This window comes from Lynx rufus, unplaced genomic scaffold (genome assembly GCF_022079265.1).
Source record: "Lynx rufus isolate CCGP_SWC_20201006 ecotype Redwood Valley unplaced genomic scaffold, mLynRuf1.p SCAF_18, whole genome shotgun sequence".
Lineage (NCBI taxonomy): Eukaryota > Metazoa > Chordata > Mammalia > Carnivora > Felidae > Lynx > Lynx rufus.
In genome coordinates, this window is record NW_025814832.1 from 41,936,774 (window position 1) to 41,960,385 (window position 23,612).

The 23,612-nt window shown below is 39.0% G+C and overlaps 1 protein-coding gene across 1 annotated transcript; it reads left to right on the top strand.

The window, feature by feature from the left end:
- The first annotated feature begins 262 nt into the window (after window positions 1-262).
- LOC124512841 (lysozyme-like protein 6) lies at window positions 263-22,785 on the top strand. Its single transcript, XM_047080447.1, has 5 exons — window positions 263-287; window positions 474-632; window positions 1,517-1,595; window positions 15,750-15,893; window positions 22,543-22,785. Exons 1-4 carry the CDS (start codon window positions 263-265, stop codon window positions 15,778-15,780), a joined length of 294 nt encoding a protein of 97 aa, XP_046936403.1. The 3' UTR covers window positions 15,781-15,893; window positions 22,543-22,785.
- Window positions 22,786-23,612: the final 827 nt, after the last annotated feature.

Genomic DNA, 23,612 nt, shown 5'->3' on the forward strand with positions numbered 1-23,612 from the left:
GGCAGAGGGAGCAGGCAGTGCAAAGGCTTCTTCCTCCTCCATGGTGGGGCTAGCTTCCTTCTGCCCAGGTTTTGCACACACCTGTCTTGTGCTGTCCTTCTCGTTTTATCTTGTCTTACGGTCCTTTAAGGTGTGTGTCTTCATTCTTGTACTATAGGCCCTCTGAAGGCACCAGCTGCCTTTGACCCAGCTAAATGTCCCTCACTGGGTTTTGCACGGGTCATGGCACACAGTAGGCGGTCATCAAGTGCAGGAGACGCGGATGGACAGCGGGATGATGAGCGGTTGTACTGAGGGGCAGGTGGATGGACCGAAGGGCGAGGGGAGAAGCTAATGGGTGTTTCCAGCCAGCTTGCCCCATCTAGCCTCTTAGGCCTTGTTCCTTTCTTCTGCTTCCCCGTCTCCCTTTCTCCTCCGTATCCTTTGTCCCTCAGTTCAGAGCCCTCTAAAAACCTTCTTCTCCCTGTTCTAAGGGCTGTGCCTGGCTTTTGTGGAGAGCAACTTCAACCTATCAAAGGTAAATGAAAATGCAGACGGCAGCTTCGACTATGGCATCTTCCAGATCAACAGCCGCTACTGGTGCAATGATTACAAGAGTCACTCGGAAAACATTTGCCACGAGGACTGCAAAGGTCTGGCCGGGGTCTCAGGGTGGGAGAGGTGAGAGGATGAGTGGGGTCTACTCACAGGACTTCTCTTCCCACTCCAAGCCTGGGAATGCACCCAGAGGGATGGCCCGAGGAGTCCGGGAATGCCTTTGCTGAGCAGAGGATTTGACTAGTGGCTACGATGCCCCTCCGGTTAGGAGATTCTCCGGCGTGCAGGCTCCAGAAAGGCTCTGCACACCCAGTAGCAGAGGACAGCAGCGGCCAACATTTATCAAGAGTGTGTTATATACTAAGCACTTCACATGCCAGCTTCTCATGCGGTGGAAACTATTATGATCCCCGCTTTACAGACGAGCAAACTGAGGCCCATAGAACCAGTGCTGAATGCCAGACTGGTGGCCCTGAAGGCTCAGCTCTAACCATCAAGTACTGACTTTGTGTGGTTAATGGCCTGGTTGATTGGAGGCCAAGGGCAAACTCCCCACCTCAGAGCCACTCCTGGAGGCTCCACAGGTCCATGACTTTGCCCCTTACTCCCTCTTTCGTACTCTGATCAACATCCCTGCACTCTTGACCTGAAGAGCCTCTCTCATTAGGCAAGGTTTACCTTGGCCTCTGTGCTGCCTGTTTTGACATTTCCTTTCCCTAGAAACCCTCAAACGTGGCGTGAACCAGCATGTACCCTAGCTAGGATGTGTGGTAGTAAACATACATTTACTCCTGCCCCCACCCCTAGCCACCCTTGACCTCTAGCAGCCATTGTAGAGATATCTCAATGGGCCTCTGGGAGGGAGCCCTTGCCTAATCTGGAAGGACTCAGCCCCTGGGGGGCAGGGAGAGCCAGTGTCTGCCTCAGTCTCTGGGACTGTCCTCTGTGTTCTCACGGGTATTCTCTGTCTCCCCTTCAGAACTGCTGAGCCCCGATCTTCTCTCAACCATCAACTGTGTGAAAAAGATTGTGTCTGGAGCAGGGGGAATGAAGAACTGGTGAGGAGGTCACTGTGGGACTGAGTTAGCAGGCAGAGCCCCAAGAAGGATGTAGTGACAGGAGGGGACAGGAGGCAAGGACTCGACCCCTTCTGACCGTCTAGAAAAACGTGGGAGAGCGGCGGGGCTCGGAACTGGGACTTACAAGACTTGGGATCTGGGTCTTTCTCTGATGTTGTATTAAAACCGTTTTGGACACAGTAGCAAAGCAACTTGAGTGAGCTGAGGGAGATGGCTTCAGAGGGGACAAGGTGTCTCACCGAGCTTACCCAAGGGGTCTCTTCTTGGGAAGAGAATGGAGGCGGAGCTGGGAACTGTCAGTGTGGCTCTGCTGACAAGTTTTTGCCTCCTCGTGCATTTCCTTCACTACTTTCTTTGTAGGGCAGTATATTCTGCTCCACATTCCAGAGGACAGATCGTGGCTGCCCCCAAGCTAACGGGCTAATGTTCTGAGCAGTCACGGAGACTGGCTAGTCTCAGCCCCAGAGTCCAAGGGGCTGGGATAGAGAATCTGATTGGCTCAGCTTGGACCCATCATCCCCGCGTGGTTCAATGAGCTGTAGGTGTGGGAGCAGTTAAGCAGTACCCTCATGCTGGCCACGGGTGGGGGGTGGGGCTGGCCCTCTCCATAATTCGCAGCAACATTTTCTATAAAAGGTGCGTAGCTCCTCAGCTGAGCAAATACCCCCAAAGCTGTCAGCTTCCCAATGGTAGACAGTGCAATGGTTGCTTCACTTTTCTGAGCTTCAGATTGGAGATGGAATGGAAAAGTGAGTAAGACACACGGATAAGAATATCACATAAAAGAAAATATATGTAGCCAATAATCATATAAAAATATTTTCCATCCTCAGTAGTCAAAAAAAATGCAAATCAAAATCCTAATAATTTTATTTTAAAACATCTGGAAAAGTAATTGCTCTTTTGTTGTCAGTGTCCAATACTTTAATCAAAGAAGTAAATAATAGAGAACTGATTACATTTACAGACCATTCCAAGCTTATTAAGGAGGAGAGATAAGTTTAGAATAAAAATGGTATAGATAAGTTGAAGGATTGGTCAGAAGTAAAATAAACTTAATACACACAATGGCACAGTAATACTCTGAGGTTAAAAGCATCAAGCTACTCAAATAAAAGATGTGGATTGGTTATTATAAAAAATTTGTAGATGGAGAATACTAGGAGTCAAATGGACCACCAATAGAATGTTACTTAGCAACCTAACAGGAACTGACAAGTTGCAATGGTGTCATTCGTCTATCTATCCGAGTCACCCCAACATTTTTTGAGTGCCTACTGTACACAACTTTCAGAGGGTATAAAAATAAAATAATAAATATAAATCTAACTTTTAGAAAGACTAAAAAGCAACTCTATTTTTTCTGACATGTTTATTTACCCATATGTTAATTCTCTTGACATAGAATTTTTTGGAGATTTATTATTAAAATAATTATTCAAAGTGGAAATAACCTTATTCTCTGAAAGCATAGGAGAAAAGAAAGGAGAAAATAAAACTTATGTGTAATCCCACTACCCAGAGCTGAACTTTGGTATTTTTACATATATTTTTCTAGGATTTTTCTAAGCATGTGTGTGCGTGTGTGTGTGTAAGTGTGGTATATACATATGCATAAACACATAATTAGAAAATATATATGTTGACTCACATGCATACAATTTTGTTACCTTTTTCTATTAACTTTATATGTTAGGCAACCTTCCATGTAAATAAATATAGATCCACACTGCCTTTTTAAATATTTAATTTTTTTTTTAACATTTATTCATTTTTGAGAGAGAGAGAGAGAGAGACAGAGCATGAGTGGGGGAGGGGCAGAGAGTGGGAGACACAGAAGCAGAAGCAGGCTCCAGGCTCTGAGCTGTCAGCACAGAGCCAGGCGTGGGGCTCGAACTCACAAACCGCGAGATCGTGACCTGAGCCGAGGTTGGACGCTTAACCGACTGAGCCACCCAGGCACCCCAACACTGCCTTTTTAAATGGCTGTGTGCCGGGGTCCAGCCCCAGCAGGTCCAGGGGTTCCCGAAGGATGCACGGCGTCGGCGAAAATAACAAATGGACACGGACAACAACAGTGTGTTAGACTGGCCGCTTTATTGCGGCAAACGTGGCATTATATTTGTTAGCAATTTCCTTGTAGCGTGCGTCATCTATGTTTCTTGGCTTTACCTAATTCTAAAAATGTTCCTTTGTGTAATCACCCATTAAGGGACAACATGGTTATTTTCTTGTAACGTTACAAGAAATTGATTAATTTCTTCATATTATTTTCATTATGTATCTACGTTTATTTATAGTCTAGAAAGCGTTTGCTTTGCTATTTTCATGAAAGGTCATCTATCTCTCAACACCTCAAGTGGAACATTTACAGGGACATGACTTCTTAATTGTTTCTTTGAACCATTTGTGTATAAGGAACAAAAGTTATTCGCTTTGGTCTGGGGTGCCGGGAGGGAGCCAAGAGGGCCCTGGGAACCCACGCCTTCTGCGCTCCCAGGGAGACAATGTATACCTAGGAACTAATGAACCATTCTGTACCTTAACCCACCAGGTCCAGTTATCATCTGGAATGCCTCCTGGGGGCCAAGTGGGGCTAGGGGTTGGAGTAATTTGTATCCATAGATACGTTCCTTTGTTGCCAGGGTGGGGATTTCAAATCCATTTGTCCCCCTCCCTGGCTGGGAAATATATGGGGCTATCCTTCCTTTAGGTAGAGGAGTCTTTACAGGGGGTGGCAAGGGCTGGATGTAGGCCCGCATAATTTCCCTGCGGAATCTTATTTCTTTCCCCCGTGGTCCTTTTCCCAGGGGACCTGTCATGGGCAATTCCCCAACCGACAAATCCCCAGGTACTTTCATTGGTAGGGGGGCTGCCCTGACCAATGCTAAGGCCAAATCACATAAAAGCAGGGGTACAAGAAGCTTCGCTGTCGGTGGGCCACCATGCAGTCCCGATCCATCCATCACCCGGGCCCTGCCATCAGGCTGGTTTTGGCAGCTGTGAATTTTTCTGTGGAACAGATCAAAGCACAAAAACAAATTGTTTTGAAAAATAAGCTATATAACAAATAATCTAAATAAATATGTCATTTCTAATATTTTTGCTGTTATAAGCAGGGTTTTTTCTCTTTATCTCATCAGACAAAAGATAGGTCACTAAAATTGAAATTGCTAGGTCAAAGGATATGAACATTTTAAGGCTTTTAAGTAATACTGTTATTAGAAATTCAAAGCAATAGGGGCGCCTGGGTGGCGCAGTCGGTTAAGCGTCTGACTTCAGCCAGGTCACGATCTCGCGGTCTGTGAGTTCGAGCCCCGCGTCAGGCTCTGGGCTGAGAGCCTGGAGCCTGCTTCCGATTCTGTGTCTCCCTCTCTCTCTCTGCCCCTCCCCCGTTCATGCTCTCTCTCTCTCTCTCCTCTCTCTCTCTGTCTGTCCCAAAAAAAAAAAAAAAGTTGAAAAAAAATTTTTTTTTAGAAATTCAAAGCAATAAATCTTTAGAGCTTTAGATTTCAAGACTTCAGATGTAGTTTCTTCCAGTTACCTGGATTTACAGTTGGGGAAACTGAGGGACAGAAAGATAAAAGTGTACTCCAAAGCCATACAACCTATTTTATTTTATTTTATTTGTTTTTATTTTATTTTAATTCCAGTTAGTTAGCATACAGTGTTGTATTAGTTTCAGGTGTACAATATAGTGATTCAGCAATTCCCTGTATTACGCAGTGCTCATCAAGATAAGTATCCTTTTCATCCCCTTCACCTATTTCATCCATCCCCTCATCCACTTTCCCTCTGGTAACCCCCAGTTTGTTCTCTATAGTTAAGAGTATGTTTGTTGGTTTGTCCTGTTCCCCACCCCCACCCCCCACCACTTTGTTCATTTGTTTTGTTTCATAAATTCTACATGTGAGTAAAATCATATGGTATTTGTGTTTCTCTGACTGGCTTATTTCACTCAGCATTATACTCCCTAGCTCCATCCATGTTTTTGCAAATGGCAAGATTTAATTCCTTTTATGGCTGAATAATATTCCTGTGTGTGTGTGTGTGTGTGTGTGTGTGTGTGTGTGTGTGTGTGTATCACATCTTCATTCATCTATCGACGGACATTTGGACTGCTCCCATAATTTGGCTATTTTAAATAATGCTGCAATAAACCTAGGGATGCCTGTATACCTATGAATTAATGTTTATTCTTTGGGTAAATTCCCAGAGGTACAATTACTGGATCATATGGTAGTTTTCATTTTTTGAGGACTCTCCATACTGTATTCCACAGTGGCTACACCAGTTTGCATTCCCACCAACAATGCACAAGGGTTCCTTTTTTTTTCTACATCATTGCCAACACTTGTTTTTCCTTGTGTTTTTAAATTTAGCCATTTTGATAGGTGTGAGGTGATATCTCATTGTGGTTTTGATTTGCATTTCCCTGATGATGAGTGATGTTGAACACCTTTTCATGTGTCTGTTGGCCATACGTAGGTCTTCTTTGAAGAAATGTCTGTTCCTGTCTTCTGCCCATTTAAAATGGATTATTTGTTTTTCTGGTGTTGAATTATATAAGTTCTTTATATATTTTGGATACGAACCCTTTATTGGGTATGTCATTTGCAAACATCTTATCCCATTCAGTAGGTTATTGTTTAGTTTTATTGGTTGTTTCCTTTGCTGTACCAAAGCTTTTTATTCTGTGGTAATCCCAGTAGTTTATTTTTACTTTTGTTTCCCTTGCCTCAGGAGATGTATCTAAAAGGATGTTGCTATAGCTGCCTCTGTCAGAGAAATTACTGCCTCTGCTCTCTATTAGGATTTTTATGGTTTTAGGTCTAACATTTAAATTCTTAATCCATTTTGAACTTTTGTGTATAGTGTAAGAAAGTGGTCCAGTTTCATTCTGTTGCATGTTGCTGTCCAGTTTTCCCAACACCGTTTGTTGAAGGGACTGTCTTTTCCAAATGCATATTCTTGTCTCCTTTGTTGAAGATTAATTGGCCATTTAACTGTGTGTTTACTTCTGTGTTTTCTATTCTGTTCCATTGACCTATGTGTCTATTTTTGTGCCAGTACCACACTGTTTTGATTACTACTGCTTTGTAATATAACTTGAAATCTGGAATTATGATACCTCCAGCTTTCTTTTTATTTTTGAAGGTTGTTTTGGCTATTTGGAGTCATTTCTGTTTCCATACAAATTTTAGGATTGTTAGTTCTAGTTCTGTGAAATGCTGTTGGTATTTTGATAGGGATTGCATTACATTTGTAGATTGCTTTGGGTAGTATGGATATTTTAACAATATTCTTCTAATTCGTGAGCCCGGAATGTCTTTCCATTTGTTTGTGTTATCTGCACATTCTTTCATCAGTGCTTTATAGTTTTCTGAGTACAGATCTTTCACCTCCTTGCTTAAGTTTATTCTTGGTATTTTATTCTTTTTGGTGCCATTGTACATGGGATTGTTTTCTTAATTTCTCTTTCTGCTGCTTCATTATTAGTGTCCATACAAACAATTTTAGATAACATATGTTAGTTTAAATTTGTATTCCTTAATTTTTACATTGAAAAAAGTGTAGACCTATATTGAATATCTTGGTAAAAATTGCAAATACAAGAAAAAGTTTAATAACTGAATATAAAGGTTTTTTTTTGTTTTAAGTTAGTATTTTTAGCTTAAAGAAGTTTACAAATTACAAAATGGAAATTATCTCTTCACCTCAATCTTTCACTACAATTCTTCATAGTACACACTGTTAATAATTTGGTAGGTAGTCTTCCTGGATATTTGTTATATACCTTTTAATTGGTCTCATATTGATTAGTGGTGAAGTTACCTCTAAAATTTTTGCTATTACAAATAATGCTATAAAGAGCATCCTTGTTCATCAATTCTTGCACATTTGTGTAAATATTTTTATAGGATAGATTTCTAGAAATGAAGAAGCTGGGTCATAGGATATGCATATACCTATAGGAACATGGTTTATGTCAAGTCATGTTATGTTGTCCAGCTTTATTGAGATATAATTGACAAATAGAAATTGCATATATTTAAAGTGTACAACGTAATGATTTGATATACATATACATTGTGAACTGATTACCAGCTATCAAGTAAATAACATCTCCATCACCTCACATAGTTACCTTTTTTGTGTGTGATGAGAACACTACTCTCTTAGGATATACTCTCTCAGCAAATTTCAAAGATACAATATAGTATTATTAACTATAGTCACCATGCTGTACATCAGATTCCCAGAACTTGTTCATCTCATACCTAAAGTTTGTATCCTTTGACAAACATCTGCCCACTCCCTCCACCCTCCAGAATATGTCATATACATAGAGGTTACATTTTCTTTATTCATCTGTTGGTGAGCATTTAGGCTGTTTCCATTTCTTGGCTATTGGGCATAATGCTGCAATGCTTGAAGTGCACATAGTTTTTTGAGATAGTGCTTTTATTTCCTTTGGGTATCTATCCAAAAGTGAGCTTGCTGGATGATATGATAGTTCTGTTTTTAATTTTTAGACAAAACCTCTGTACTGTTTTTGGAATTGGCTATTCCAATGGATTTTAAATTATCTGCGTATTTTATAGTTTTATTGAGGTATATACTTGACTTATTTAAAGTATACAATTTGAAAATTTCTACATATGTATATACTTGTGAAAACTCAATCCCATTATAGCCCTTTGTAAGCCCCCATTCTCTTTCCACAACCCCCCCCCCACTACTTCCCAAGCAAACACTAACCTGCTTCTGTCACTACAGATTGTTTGCATTTTCTAGAACTTTATATAAATGATATCGTGCAGTAAGTACTCATTTTTTTTAGTTTGATTTCTTTCACTCAGCGTAATTATACTGAGATTCATCTATGCTTTGGTACATATCAGGTTTATTTCTTTTTATTGCTAAGCAGCGTTCTCTCTTATGGATGTGCCATGATTTGTTCATCCATTCATTAATTGATGATGTTTGGATTGTTTCTAGTTTTTGGCTATTACAAATAAAGCTGGTGTAAACATTCATTTATGTGTCTTTGTGTAGTCATATACTATTTTCATTTATCTTGGGTAAATACCTGATGGTAGGATAACTGGGTCATATGGTAGGTATATTTGAATTTTTTAGAAACTGCTAAACTGTGCTTGCAAAGCAGCTGAATTATTTTACATTGTTAGGAACAATTTATGACAGTTTCAGATGCTCCTCATCCTTGTCAATCCTGGAATTGGTGAGCCTTTAAAAATTGTCATTCTAATAGATGTATGGTGTTTTCTCATTGTGGTTTTAATTTGCATTTCCTGAATGATCAAATGATTTTGAATATATCTTCATGTGCTTTTTTGCTCCCTGTATATCTTATGCCCATTGAAAATGTGTTTGTGTTCCTACTATTGCGTTTTGAATGTATGTATTCTGAATACGAGTCCTTTACTGGATATGTGAGAGAGAGCACAGGCAAGGGAGGAACAGAGAGGAAAGAGAATCCCAAGCAGGCTCTGCCCTGTCAGCACAGAGCCCTATGCGGGGCTTGAACTCACCAACTGTGAGATCATGACCTGAGCCCAAATCAAGAGTCGGAATTTAACCCGCTGAGCCACCCAGGCACCCCAATTTTTGAAGAATATCTTTCAACTTAAGTTCATACTTCTGAAGAAGTCTAGTCTACAACTATTTCTTGTATGGATTGTGCTCTTGATGTTTTATCTATAAGGTTTTTGTTTAAACCTAAGTCACATAGAAGTCAGAAAACAAATCAAAATAATTGATTGAAATTTGCACAGATGTTTCATTGTGTCTTTGAAGGAAAGGAGAAACCACTCTCAAGTTATGACACTGAAAAAGAAATTTTGAGGTAGACAACTTGACAAATTTTCCAATCCAGAAAGTGTTTCTGTGGTTTAGCAATGAGAACAACTAAGCCTTGTCAATTTCTCTGACAGTAGAAGCCTGCAGACCACCAGAAGCACTGAAATGTTCTTTTATAAGTTACTTTGTTCAGATTACATTAATTTAAAATGTAAATTTATAATAAGTTTCTTCCAAACACAGATAAACCCTTTCAAAATTGGCCTCATTTACTATATGAAGAGGAAAATGACGTTAGAGTTATTTAACTTGAAGAATCTTGAAAAATTCAGATGTTCCTTGACGCAGATCTATGCTTGTCTAGAAAATGAGACAGAAGAATCCTGATTCTGTGTTTTGTCACACTTTGTAAACCTGGCTTTTCAGCTCTAGTTGCTCATCAGAGATGACCTGTGCATTATCATGCAGAAAAAAAAGCTCCATCATTTCAACTTCTCATTCAAACCAAGCAATAATTTCTTACTGAAATTTTCATTTGTACAATTTAGATTTCTTTCTTTCTTTCAATAAATAGGCATTACTTTTTGCATGATAAATGAGAGGATTTTTTGGGTGAAGACTTTAATATTGTGCAATATTTTGTGCATTTGTTCAATACATTTTGTGTGTGTGTGTGTGTGTGTGTGTGTGTGTGTGTGTGTGTGTAGTGAGAGAGAGAGAGAGAGAGAGAGAGAGAGAGGGAGGAAAGGAGGAGAGGAGAGAAGGAGATGGAATGATTTGAGGCAAAGCTTTCATTAGAGTCTCATCTGGATCTGTAATCTCCCCTAAAACCACTGGTATAGAGGGTCTTAGCTAGAACACAATGAAATCAGTCCTATTCTTTTCAGGCAAAACCATTATATATGTAAAATTGACAAGTTGCATGATTTTTTTGCACCTAATGACAAGTATAAAAATTAGAGCTTTGAGTAAAGAATATTGCAGTATCTTAAATTCTAGTCTATATCATTTTGATTATTGCTGGGCACTATTTACTACATAATTAAAATGTGTAATTATGTTTTATGATAGGTTTTCTTTTTACAGTCTATATTTAATGTTAGTGCTCCTCTAGACTATCAGTTAATTGTATTCACATTTTTAGTTTGCATTTTTATCTTATGTTCTTAATGAGTTTGCTAATGCAGTTTTTTTCCTTCTGTTTCTGAACTATTATTGTGGTTAATGGAATGCTGGATTTTTCAGATTTCCTTAAGACTGTGAATGATGTTTGTTATTTGGTCTCCCAGGATCCAGGTAAAAAAACGATTCTTCAAAATTGCAGAAAAGAATGATTTTGATTGTCACTGATTTTAGGGTGGGATGGTTATATGAATTTAGGTTTTTTTCAGATCTCTCACATAGTGTTTTCCCCTGTAGCCTAGGTTGAGAACAATTAGACACGAGTTATTTCATAAAAGGCACTAAAAACCTGTCCACAGTATCCTAATTTTCTATCCATAATCTCCACTTTTTCCTGCATGCAACTGCTAGATTTTCTTAACACACGATTTTTGTCATATCATTCTCCTGCTCAAAAATTTAGATGCTTTTCCTGTGATGAAATGAATGTGGTCCAAACCCTTATGCTTGACATCCTCACCCCCTTATAATTTTTCTTGCCACTTTCCTCTTGGTAGAATCTTTTCCAGGCAAGAACCCCGTGCTCCAGTTATAGACACAAATGTCTATACATGCCAATTTCATTCTTGTTTCCAGGCCTTTCTTTGTTCATGTGGTTTTTTTTCTTTTTTTCCCTTTGAAATCTCATATCTGTTTTCTTCTCCAATGTGAATAGTACTTTCTTTGCTCTCTTTGGAATCTGCTTGTATTTCTCCCTAAAAATTTCAGACACTGATGGATCTCCTAACAACGTTTAGTTTACACTCCTGTAAATAGCAAAGAAAGTGATTGGAAGAAATATTCGTGTTACTGATAGAAACAGTGCTTCCAATATTCTGAGATCTCTAGGGTTTGTGACCTAATTTTAACAGTTCTTTGGGTTAGAACAAATCAAGACAGAAACCAGTTCCTTGGTTTTGCCATTAGGCAAGATCAAATTCCTATCATCTGTCCTTGGGGTTATATATTTCTGTCAACCAGCCTGTATTTTCTTGGAATCAAGGATATATGAATGTGATAATCTTCATATACCTGGATAAGAAGCAAGAGGCAAGAAAAACTCTTTTAATGTTTATTCATTAATGTAGTGAATGTTATTTAATACATTACCGTATGCATCAATTAGCAATATAGATGTGATGCTTGGCTTGCTTTCCCTCTTTGAATTTCTTCCTACTTGGCATTTTGATTAACTCCTATAGCACTGGGTTTCCTCTTTGTCTACTTGGTTTTCAGCTTATAGCTTTTTCTTGACTATAGATTTGTAAGTGTGTTTGGGTACCTAAGTACTGCCTGCTTGTCGAGCCCCAGTTGAGCTATCATGTATTCCTTTGTTTTTCAAGTTCTGGTTTTCTATTTTGACCTTATTTTTTATTTATGGTCAAATGTTCTGAGACCAACCAAGAAGTGCCAAATTTCTTTTCTTCCTCTTAAAACGGTATGCCTAATTCTCAAATACACTATTTTTAGTAAAATATCCAAGCAATATAATAGTATATAAATGTACAATACCCTCTTTAATCCTTCCTATATTAAAGTTAATGTTGACTTTAGCATCTTTTATTATATGCATTTATGAATGTATATAAATATTTACATATTTTGTAAGAGAAAATGAGTTATCAGTTACTAGGCAGAAGAGAACTAGAGTACCTGGGTCTTACAGAGGCAAGTGAAAAGATCAAGCATACAGTTAGAAATCAAGAGACCCTAAGAAAATAAAAGGGAAAAATATGATCATCTTATACTTTTAAGAGAAAGGGATCATGCTATGTACTTTGTTGTCTAGCATGAATTTTTTTTTTTTAACTGAGTAATATGTCTTGGAAAGTTTTCCCCATGCCAGTAAGTGTAGGTCTGCCTTTTACTTAAAAAAAATTGTTTTTAAGTTTATTTTTATTTATTTTGAGAGAGAGAGATACAGAGCAAGTGAGGGAAGGGCAGAAAGTAAGGGAGACAGAATCCCAAGCAGGCTCCATGCTGTCAGTGCAGAGCCTGATGTGGGGCTTGATCTTACCATCCATGAGGTCATGACCTGAGCCAAAATAAGGGGTCGGATGCTTAACCAACTGAGCCACCGAGGTGCTCGATCCTTTTATTTTTTAATAGCTGCATGGTGTCTGAAAAATGTAGATATACTATAATTTATTTAACTAATCCTTTATTGATTCTAATTATCTTCCTAGTATAGACACTTTCACAATGAATATCTTTTCTTATATTTTATACATATTTATTTTCACATTATAGTTTATATATGTATGCTTGTGTCCTTAAGTGCCTTTTAAGGCAAAATTAGTTGCCAATTATTAGGTAGAGGAGAACCAGAGGGACCCTATGTGTGCCTTGGGGCATGCCTTCAACACTCAGACAGATAGTTTTCAACTCTTCCTTGGCCTTCACTTCCTGCGTGTGTATATCCTCAATGTAAGCCAGACCTGAGCGTTCAGAACTTACTCTGGTTTTCCTGGGTACAGACCTGTTTATGTGTGTGGCCATCTAGATGCTCAGGAATATGTTGGAACTTTTCAAAGGCCTCTACAGACGTCTCATTTCCCAGATTTTCCTCTTAAGCTTGTTTGCTAGCCTATTATTTGCCCCAATTGTTTTTTTTTAATGGCATGAATCTACATTTATTGACTTGTAAATAGGTCCATGGCATATTTTTAGTGAAAAGGCAGTATACTATATGTACTGTTTTAATTGAGTGAAATATTCACAATCGTTGATGAACGTAGAGACATAGAAAGGTATCCAAGTAGGATATTAATCAAAATGCATCATTTTTTGCATGCCCTGAATGGGAAATTTGTGTTGCTTTTATCTTTCTTCTTTGTACAGTTGTGGGTTTATTTGATTTTTAAAAATCATTGTGTCAGGGCCCCTGGGTGGCTTAGTCAGTGGAGTATCTAACTCTTGATTTTGGCTCAGGTCACAATCCCAGGGTTGTGGGATCAAGCCCCAAGTCAAGCTCCACATTGAGCATGGAGCCTGCTTGGGATTCTCTCTCTCTCTCTCTCTCTCTCTCTCTCTCTCTCCCTCCCTCCCTCCCTCCCTCTCTCCCTCCGTCCCTCCCTCCCTCTGCCCCTCTCCCCTGTTCTCTCTCTCTCTCCAAAAAAAAAATTTTTTTTTAATCCTAAAAAATATTAGTATGTCATTGGAAGAGCAGCAATAGCATTTAAGAGCAGGGCTCCTGAATCTGACTGGTTTTTGTTCATTTGTCTCAAGTTTTTACTTAAACTAATTAGTTAGTATATAGTGTAATACTGGTTTCAGGAGTGGAATTTAGTGCTTCATCATTTACATGTAACATCCAGTGCTTGCTCCAACTATTACCCACCACTTCAGACAGTTATAATGTTAACTAATTGCCTCTGATTGTGTTTGAGGAGTACTTCCAGGGAAAAGACTCTTTGCCTTGGGCAAGCTTTGAGTCCGGTTAAATAAGGCAGCTTGGCAAGTAGGGTCTTCCAGGGAGCCACAAGGCAGGTCTCATAATGACAGTTCTTAGAGAATGGGGCTTTGAAGAAGTTCCAAACTCATTCTTCTCCATTGGCTGTCAGGCTGCTGTTTTTCATCATGAGGGTAGGCTCTTAGTTTTCAAGGCTCCTGGGAAGCTGGGATGGCAAGATGGGAATAATGGCAAGCTAAAATGCCACAAAGCTCACTATTACTGAGGTTCAGCCGTTTTTCTGAAAGAAAACACTCTTTGGATGACTCTAAGCCTTTGATTTACAGCCAGAGTTTTGAAAAAAGTTGATTCTGACAGTTTGCGTCCGTGTTCTCACAGCTTTTATGGAGGAGAGGATTCTCAGAGGTCCTTCCTCTGCTACTTTTGCTCGCCTGGTCAATAACAACTGGTTGGTTGGATGAGTGAATAATGCCCAGTTCTTCCTCCATGACTGTGCAAATCTAAGAACTTGTGGATCAGTAGGCTCGTTATATCCTGAATTCCGAGAAAATGTAGTCTGACAAAAAGTGATTCGCTCTCTGAAGTTGATTATGGGAATTGTGTTTCCTTATCAAATTAAGGGGAGCGGTAGTTGGAGGGTCACTTAAATTTAGCATTAGGACACAGGTATCAATCTGTTTAGATTTTAAGGAAGACATCTGTTTAGGGAAAATTCTCTCATTAATATGAATATTTTCATTTAACTGTGTTCTTTCCAATTCATTTTTAAAAATTTATTTAAAGTCAAGTTAGTTAACATACAGTATAGTGTTGGTTTCAAGAGTAGAACCCACTGATTCATCACTTACGTATAACACCCAGTGCTCATCCCAACAAGTGCCCTCCTTAATACCCCTCACCCATTTAGCCCATCCCCCATCCACCTCCCCTCCAGCAACCCTCAGTTTGTTCTCTGTATTTAAGAGTCTCTTATTGTTCTTATCTTATTTTTCCTTTCCTTCCCCTATGTTCACCTGTTGTGTTTTTTAAATTCTATATATGAGTGAAAACATATTTGTCTTCTTCTGACTTATTTCACTTACACAGTACACTCTAGTTCTGTCCATATTGTTACAAATCTTTCCAGTTCATTTTTGATGTTAAGGACTGTTAGCGTAAGAAAATGAAGTTTCTGTGGAGAAATAGAAGACCTTTAAATAGTGGTTAAACCATTACTAAACTCTTTGTAATATAAAAAAATCTAAAGAGAAATTTTGCATCTACTCTGTTCTTTCTTTGACGCTATTTTTTCTAAATTACATTTTAAAGCAATTAATGATGCCCTCAAATTTTGGATTAAGCTGCCTTGCTATTATAGATTATACCACTGATAGATATGAAATTATTTTAGTTACAAGGCTTAACTAAGCGGTGAATATAGTATAATGAGATAATCCAGAGCTTTTAGCACAATGCCTATAGCTTTTAGCACAATGTTTGGCATATAAATAGCATTCAATAAATACCACCTATCATCGCTAATATTGTATCAGTAGTGATAATAGCAAAAATTACATTTATATTAGGAATGTGGTCAGAATTGGGCAAATGCCTACTTGCAGGTACAGTTTTAGAAAACCCTTTGCCTATGTAAAGGTATTGTACCCTGGTAGGCTATTGACACAAAATCAGCCCCTCCAAGAAAAGCTGTTGATTCTCATGATAAAATAGCTTCTTTCTTTGTTATATTTTTGCAGCATTCCAGAATGCCTTGAAGATTTTCTGTAGGATAAAAAGTGGTCGAGTTGCGACTGATGAACTGGCTGCTGTTTTGGATAGCATGGATATTCCTGTAATTCCTGAAACTTTTCAGGAAGTGATAAAACATGCTAGTATAGACAGTGAGTTATTTGAATTACTATGTAACTATATCTTTCTTGGATATCAGTGTGCTGATTCATCCTTTATCTCTCCTTGATTCTTACCTCTTGCCACCTATCAACATTGCTTACTGGTGTCTGTGGTAAGAGATAGTCTAGAAAAATTAAATGAGAAATTTCTAAAATTATTAGATTTTGGTATGTTTGATAAAAATCTAAGAGAAAAATGTATTTATTTTCTTTTCAAACTTACCTCTCTTCCATTTCTTGTTTGTGGAGAGATGGTTTCTTTAATGTCAAGGGCATTGGCTTCACAAACTTGGAGATCTAAATTTCTTGAATTTTTAACTTTATTAGATAGCTTTGATTACACAATCTTCTCATGCTATTCAGTTACTCTTTGCAAAATGTAGATTTTTAAAAAAAACATTATGGATATATTTAGCAGATGTTTTGTATTATATGTTTATATGTCACCAGGGGGTGTCTGATAATAATGGATTGATAAATGATTGATTCATTGATTATCCATGTATTTAATGAGTCAGATAGTCATTTAATATCTACTGTGCTTGGAACTATGCAAGGTGATACAGAGATGAATAGAACACATTTCTTTTTCCAAAGGAGTTCCCATTCTAGTGTGGAAAGAGTCAAATAAATGAAAATGATAATGTTGTATAGCAAATACTGTTATAGAATGTAGTTAGGCTGCAGATGTATACTGGAAACACCAGGGAAAGATCATCAGAGGATGTGATGTCTGAGCTAAATCTTGAAGGATCAGTAGGGGTTAGTTGGTTGAAGGTGGTAATGAAGAGTGAGAAAGACATTTTAGACTGAGGGAACAGTTTGTGTAAATATGGCAGGAACATTATCAGACATGGCATCCTTTTCCATGGGCTTCCACAGGTTTTTGTCATTTGTCAGTGGTGGCTTTTAGGGGGTCTTTGGTGGCTGGGATGTACTGTGAAGATAGAACCAGGCTGCATGGATTTTAGTAGGTAGTCATTTATGGTGAGTTCTGGGTTGATAGACGTAAGTGGAGGGATGTTCTGGAGCATAAAGATGCCCATAAAATAGGGATTTTAAAGCTTAATCTCAAGTCATATTATTACATAGCCTTTAGGGCATGCTCTACCAGAAGCAACAGAAATTACATATGAAACCACTGTGGCTTTTTTTTTTTCTTTTTTTTCTTTTTTTTTTTTTTTTTTTTGGCTTATGGAATTCTGGTCTGGATTTCCAGGCTTTGTACTTGGGGAGCTAAACTGAAAAATTATGCTGATTTCATAGATTGTTGTAGGAATTAAATAGAACCTATTGGCACTAGAATAGTCTCAAGAAATAGGAAGCAGAAACCTGGGAATTACCCTTGGCAACTCTGTTTTCTCTGTTCTCCTCATGCAACCGTTGTGAATTACTATTATTTTAAACTTCTAGATATCTCTTAAATCTCTCTATTTTCCACCATTACCTTAGTCCAAGTTACCATAATTTTTCCTTAGGACCATCACTGTTCATCCTAACAATGCCACCCACATCCAGTCTTTCCTTTTTTTTTTTTAATGTTTGTTTATTTTTGAGAGGGACAGAGACAGAATACGAGTGGGTTAGGGGCAGAGAGAGAGGGAGAATCCGAAGCAGGCTCCAGGCTCTGAGCTGTCAGCACAGAGCCCAACGGGGGGCTCGAACTCACGAGCTGTGAGATCATGACCTGAGCCGAAGTCAGACGCTCAACCGACTGAGCCACCCAGGTGCCCCCACCCACACCCAGTCTTATCCCCCTTAACACTATGGACAGAATGATCTTTTCAAAACACACATCTGTGGGGCGCCTGGGTGGCTCAGTCAGTTAAGTGTCCGACTTTGGCTCAAGTTATGGTCTCAGGCTTGTAGTTTCAAGCCCCATGTTGGGCTCTGTGTTGACAGTTCGGAGCCTGGAGCCTGCTTCGTATTCTGTCTCCCTCTCTCTCTCTGCCCCTCCTCCCTCTCAAAAATAAATAAACATAATAAAAAAATAAAAAAACTTGGGGCGCCTGGGTGGCGCAGTCGGTTGAGCGTCCGACTTCAGCCAGGTCACGATCTCGCGGTCCGTGAGTTCGAGCCCCACATCGGGCTCTGGGCTGATGGCTCAGAGCCTGGAGCCTGTTTCCAATTCTGTGTCTCCCTCTCTCTCTGCCCCTCCGCCATTCATGCTCTGTTTCTCTCTGTCCCAAAAATAAATAAACGTTGAAAAAAAAAAATTAAAAAAAAAAATAATAAATAAAAAATAAAAAAACCCCACACATCTGATCATGTTACCTCCTTGCATAAACTCTAATAATACTTCTTGGGATGAAGAGCCCTTTAAGGTCACGTACAAGGACTTGCAATGTCTGGCCTTTACCTTAGATCTCCAGCTTCATCTCAGACCACATTCTGCTTTGCTTACTGTGCCTTCTTAGAGTTTCAGTTATATACCAGGCTTCCTCCTGCCATAGCCTTTACATATATTCTTTTCTTTTCCTGGAGCATTCTTCCCCTCCTAGTGGATTACTACTTATACTTTGGATCTAAACTCAACTCTATTCTTTAAGGATGCTTCCATGACTTTTCTGACTAGGTCAAGTTCTCATACACTCTCACAGCACTAATCACAGTTGCAACTTTTATTTCTTATATTTTTTAAAAAGTTTTTCAATGTTTATTTTTGAGAGAGATAGAGAAATAGAGTGTGAGGGAGGGAGAGGCAGGGAGAGAGAGGAAGACACAGAATCTGAAGCAGGGTCCAGGCTCTGAGCTGTCAGCACAGAACCCAATGCGCGGCTCGAACTCACAAACCACGAGATCACGACGTGAGCCAAAATCAGACGCCCAGCCGACTGAGCCACCCAGGTACCCCTATTTCTTATTGTTTTGTGAAGATCTGTATCTCAGATAAGACGAAATACCAAGAAAGCAGATATCATGTGTACTTTTGCTCAATGTTGTATCCTCAGTGCTTATGGCACATATTAACTGCTCAACAAATGTATGTTGAATGAATTAATAAGTGTCACCCTTCACTCCATCTCCTCCAACCAGAGAGAATAAGATTTTTTCATTTTGTCATTTTTAATAACCTGGTTGTGACTTAAGGTAAAATTCCTCATAGGGGAGGTCCTTGTCTTTTGACTAGGAAAATCATTTTAACAGGTATGTTTGATTATGAGAGCTAAAGCCTGTTGGGAGATACGTAGTTTGAGCAAAAAGGTAAGGTAAAGTACTCTATATAAGAAAACAACAGGAACTTAGAATACAACAGTGGCTAATGGGCAGCTGGAAGAGGAACACTGAGGGAACCTGAGAGTGGATGGGGGTCTAGCAATCAATAGAGAGTGGCTGTAGAACTCTAGGACAATACTATGTAGTGCTTGCTGTGCTATAAAGAAATCCCTTACTCTCATTAATTTCAAGTTATCTAGTAGGAGTTGGTTATATACAATAGCCTTGTGTTAGTCATGTGGTGGGTGGATTTCAAGGAAAAAGGTCTGTAGGTTCTGTGTTAGGTAGGCTTGGGGTGGAGAGAAGATAGCACCTATAGGATGTGATAATGTGAGAGAGATCAGGAGTCCACGGGAATAGAAAACAAAACGAAAATCAACTGCCAGCGTATAAAACACTCAGGAATCTTCAAATTTTGGAGGGAGTATTGATTGCTGTTCATATAATGTATGGTGTGGGGTCAGGGCTATTTTACTTAAACATTAAAGGAAAGGACACCCTCAGAATGCCAAAAGTTTTGGGTTACCCCGGTAGTGGATATGGTTTCTTCTGTAACAGAATTTTGAAGTAAGGAGTGATCTAAGTCAGTTATCCCACTAGTAGAAGCCATAGCACCCTGGCATAGGTACTGTTTTAACATCTTGTTTTTGTATTTGGTTTGGTTTTTTGGAGCAATACTGATAACATGGAGAATATCTTCATGAGTATGCATGATGAAGAGGAATGCTGCTGGAATTTGCAAGGAAGTCTAACAAGCATTTGCTTCATTAAGATCTGGCAAGAGGAATATGGAAAATCACTGTGTGACAGTTCTGGTAGTTTGGTTTCTGAGATAGGATATTGGTGCAGTAGTTTTTTCTCTCGTGGGATTTACCAATCTAGTAACTGAACTGGGTGAAAAGTAGTAACTAGCATGATTTTTGATGAGAAGGTCTTTGATATTGTGGAGCTATTGTGGAGACTATGGAAATGTGTTAATAGTCATTTAACACCTTCAAAGTAATGTTGCCTTGAATATGACTTTGATGATGAGGATAATTTTTTTTCCCATTAGATAGTTACATTTTCCAGGTTGAATGGAAAGGAAAGTTCCAATATGAGCTTCCTCCAGAAGGACAAATGTAAGAGTGGGAAGCTGTTTTGAACTTCTCTTATGAAGTAAATGCTACCTGTAACTATACTGATTGTCTCAGTCTCAACCAGGAATTATTCATTGAGGTTTTGATAAGCTAGGTAGGGGGTCAAAATAGTAATTTCAGATTCTGTAATGCTTATTTGGCCACCAGAGACTATATAAATGGATAGTATTTGTCTTAGAGGTGTGTGAGAAGTATTTGTCATTGCATAGAAGAAGGAATAAATTTGAGCGAGAGCTAGTAAATCTATAAATGGTTGGCTACTGCATGCTCACTGGTCAGTCTTGGACCTCTTTCCAGAAAGGGGAGTTCTTTAAGTAGAGACCAGATATAAACAATACAGCCTTCTCCATTGGATTAATTTATGGATGATCCAAAAGAATACTTTTCACTGATCAAATTCAGGAATTTGAGGGCTGAAGCCTTGAATTATTTTAGGACTGATGCTTTGATCTAAGAACTTGGGATATGGACTCTATCTACAAAAGTTCCAGAAGTTCACTGGGGTGTTAGAACCACAATCAAGAACAGAATGAGGACAAATACCAAGAAAATAAAAAAAACAGAATGTAAGAGTGGCGCCTGGGTGGCTCAGTCAGTTAAGCGTCCAACTTCGGCTCAGGTCATGATCTCGTGGCTTGTGAGTTCGAGCCCCACGTCAGGCTCTGTGCTGGCAGCTCAGAGCCTGGAACCTGCTTCAGATTCTGTGTCTCCCCCTCTCTCTGCCCCAACCCACTTGCATTCTGTCTCTGTCTCTCTCAAAAATAAATAAACATTAAAAATAATTAAAAAAAACCCCAGAATGTAAGAAGCAGTTCTAATCAGAAGAGATGAAACTTAACATCAATTGGTCTAGCACTTCTTTGGTTGGTCAAATACTTACTTGCTTTGCAGTGATTTAAAGTCCTGGACCTGACATAGCTTACCAATTTTCAAAGAAGCAGAATGAATCAATCTTACCCAACACCAAAACCATAGTGTATATAATAATTCTTGGACTCAAAAGGCACATTAAAAACTGGCATCTTCTTTTCAGGGTCTTTGCTTATGCTTATAACTGAATAGTTGATTTTTTAGGCATAGGCTGAAGAACAAACCTAGTATTTTTATAAGTAGGTAAGTCAACACCTGGTCTTTCTCACCTTGGATGTCAAGCGAAGCCAGACATTTGGAGGCAAGAACTATTGGGTGTCCAGTTGGAACAACATTATTTGAGGTCACTGTCTCTGACCCCATTCTCTGTCATACACTGTCCAAGAAGGAAAATGGTTTTAGACAGAGGCAAGGGCAGGAATGGTAGGAAGTTATAATTATGGGAGTGCTGTACATGTGTAAGACGCCAAGTAAATGGTTTACTGCTATCCACAATGTAGACATTGCATGATTCTTTACAGCCTTTAGTATATTTATTCATTCAAAAATATTTTTTTAATTTTATTTTTTATTTTTTTCAATTTACGTCCAAATTAGTTAGTATATAGTGCAACAATGATTTCCGGAGTAGATTCCTTAGTGCCCCTTACTCATTTAGCCCACCCTCTCTCCCACAACCCCTCCAGTAACCCTCAATTTGTTCTCCATATTTACAAGTCTCTTATGTTTTGTCCCCCTCCCTGTTTTATCAAAAATAATTTTTAAAAAATAATTTTTTTAAAGTTTGTTTATTTATTTTGAGAGAGAGACAGTGCAAGTGGGAGAGAGGCAGAGAGAGAAGGAAAGAGAGAATCCCAAGCAGGCTCTGCACTGTCAGCGCAGAGCCCAACGTGGGGCTCGAACCCTTGAACTCTGAGATCATGACCTGAGCCCCAATCAAGAGTCAAACACTCAACTGACTGAGCCACTCAGGTGCCCCTCAAAAAAATTAGTTTTTAAGTGCTAGGAAGTATATAATTTGCTAGGCATTGGGGAAACAAATGACATCCTGTACTCTTGAAGAGCTCACAATCCAGTGAGAAAGACAAAAGAGCTAAAACTTGAAATTCTACCTATAGTAAATTCTCAAAACACTATTTATTAAATGAGTGAAATATTAACCTGATTACCTAGCTGTGGAGCTTAAAATGTGACTAATTTCTTTTGGTGGGAAACTCTTTTATTAAGGGAAAAAGAAAATAATGGTCTTTTATGTTTCAGTGTGTACTGAGCTATTAACAATTCTAGATATTATTCACAACCTCTGTTCCTACTTTCACACATCTCTGTGTTGTTTTTGTATTAGAATGGGATGGAAACTAGATTTGTGTTCAAAAAAGAAATAACAGTACTTGAACTTACTCTTTCTATTACAGGTAACCACATGGTGGATATTAGAGATATTCTATTTATTTTGGATGAACTACAGCACCAGTATGAAGATTTTTGTAAGTGAGCTCTCGTTGCTACAGCAAGTATTATTTATAAATAAGTTGCCTTTAAATTAAATCCTAATTTGTAGGTTTTATCATATGGACTCTGAAAGCCTTCTCTGACCCCATGACTCTAACTCTTTAAAAATTTTATTTTAATGTTGTATTTACTTTTTGAGAGCAAGAGAGACAGAGCGTGAGCGGGGGAGGGGCAGAAAGAGATGGGGAGACACAGAATCCAACACAGGCTCCAGGCTCTGAGCTGTCAGCACAGAGCCCGACGCGGGGCTCGAACTCACACACTGCGAGATCACGACCTGAGCTGAAGTTGGACGCTTAACCGACTGACCCACCCGTGTGCACCCCCCCCATTACTCTAACTCTATAGATAAAAGTTTAAATCCTAAACATACCTAATCAGTGTTGATTATGTAACTACCCTAATTTTCTTTTATCTTTCCCTTAATATTTTGCAACATGAAGTCAACTTTAAAACAAAATAATAACACTAAGAAAAAAAACGTAATTTGCAACTTGTGGGTCATTCTGACATCCTGACATTGACAGTTAAAAAAAATTTTTTTTAATACTTTATTTTATTTTTTTTAATTATTTTTGGGACAGAGAGAGACAGAGCATGAACGGGGGAGGGGCAGAGAGAGAGGGAGACACAGAATCGGAAACAGGCTCCAGGCTCTGAGCCATCAGCCCAGATCCCGACGCGGGGCTCGAATTCACGGACCGCGAGATCGTGACCTGGCTGAAGTCGGACGCTTAACCGACTGCGCCACCCAGGCGCCCCAACAGTTAAAAATTTTTAATATGGGGTGCCTGAGTGGCTCAGTCAGTTAAATGTCCAAATTCGGCTCAGGTCATGATCTCATGGTCCATGAGCTCGAGCCCCTCATCAGGCTCTGTGCTGACTGCTCAGAGCCTGGAGGCTGAGGCAGATTCTGTGTCTCCCTTTCTCTCTCTGACCCTCCCCTGCTTGTGCTTTGTCTCTCTCAAAAATA

Coding starts and splice junctions, on each gene's coding strand:
- LOC124512841 (XM_047080447.1), top strand. CDS start 263: ATGGACAGCGGGATGATGAGCGGTT. Junction 288..473: donor CAGCGGGATGATGAGCGGTT/GTACTGAGGGGC, acceptor CCCTGTTCTAAG/GGCTGTGCCTGGCTTTTGTG. Junction 1,596..15,749: donor GCAGGGGGAATGAAGAACTG/GTGAGGAGGTCA, acceptor ATATTTTTGCAG/CATTCCAGAATGCCTTGAAG.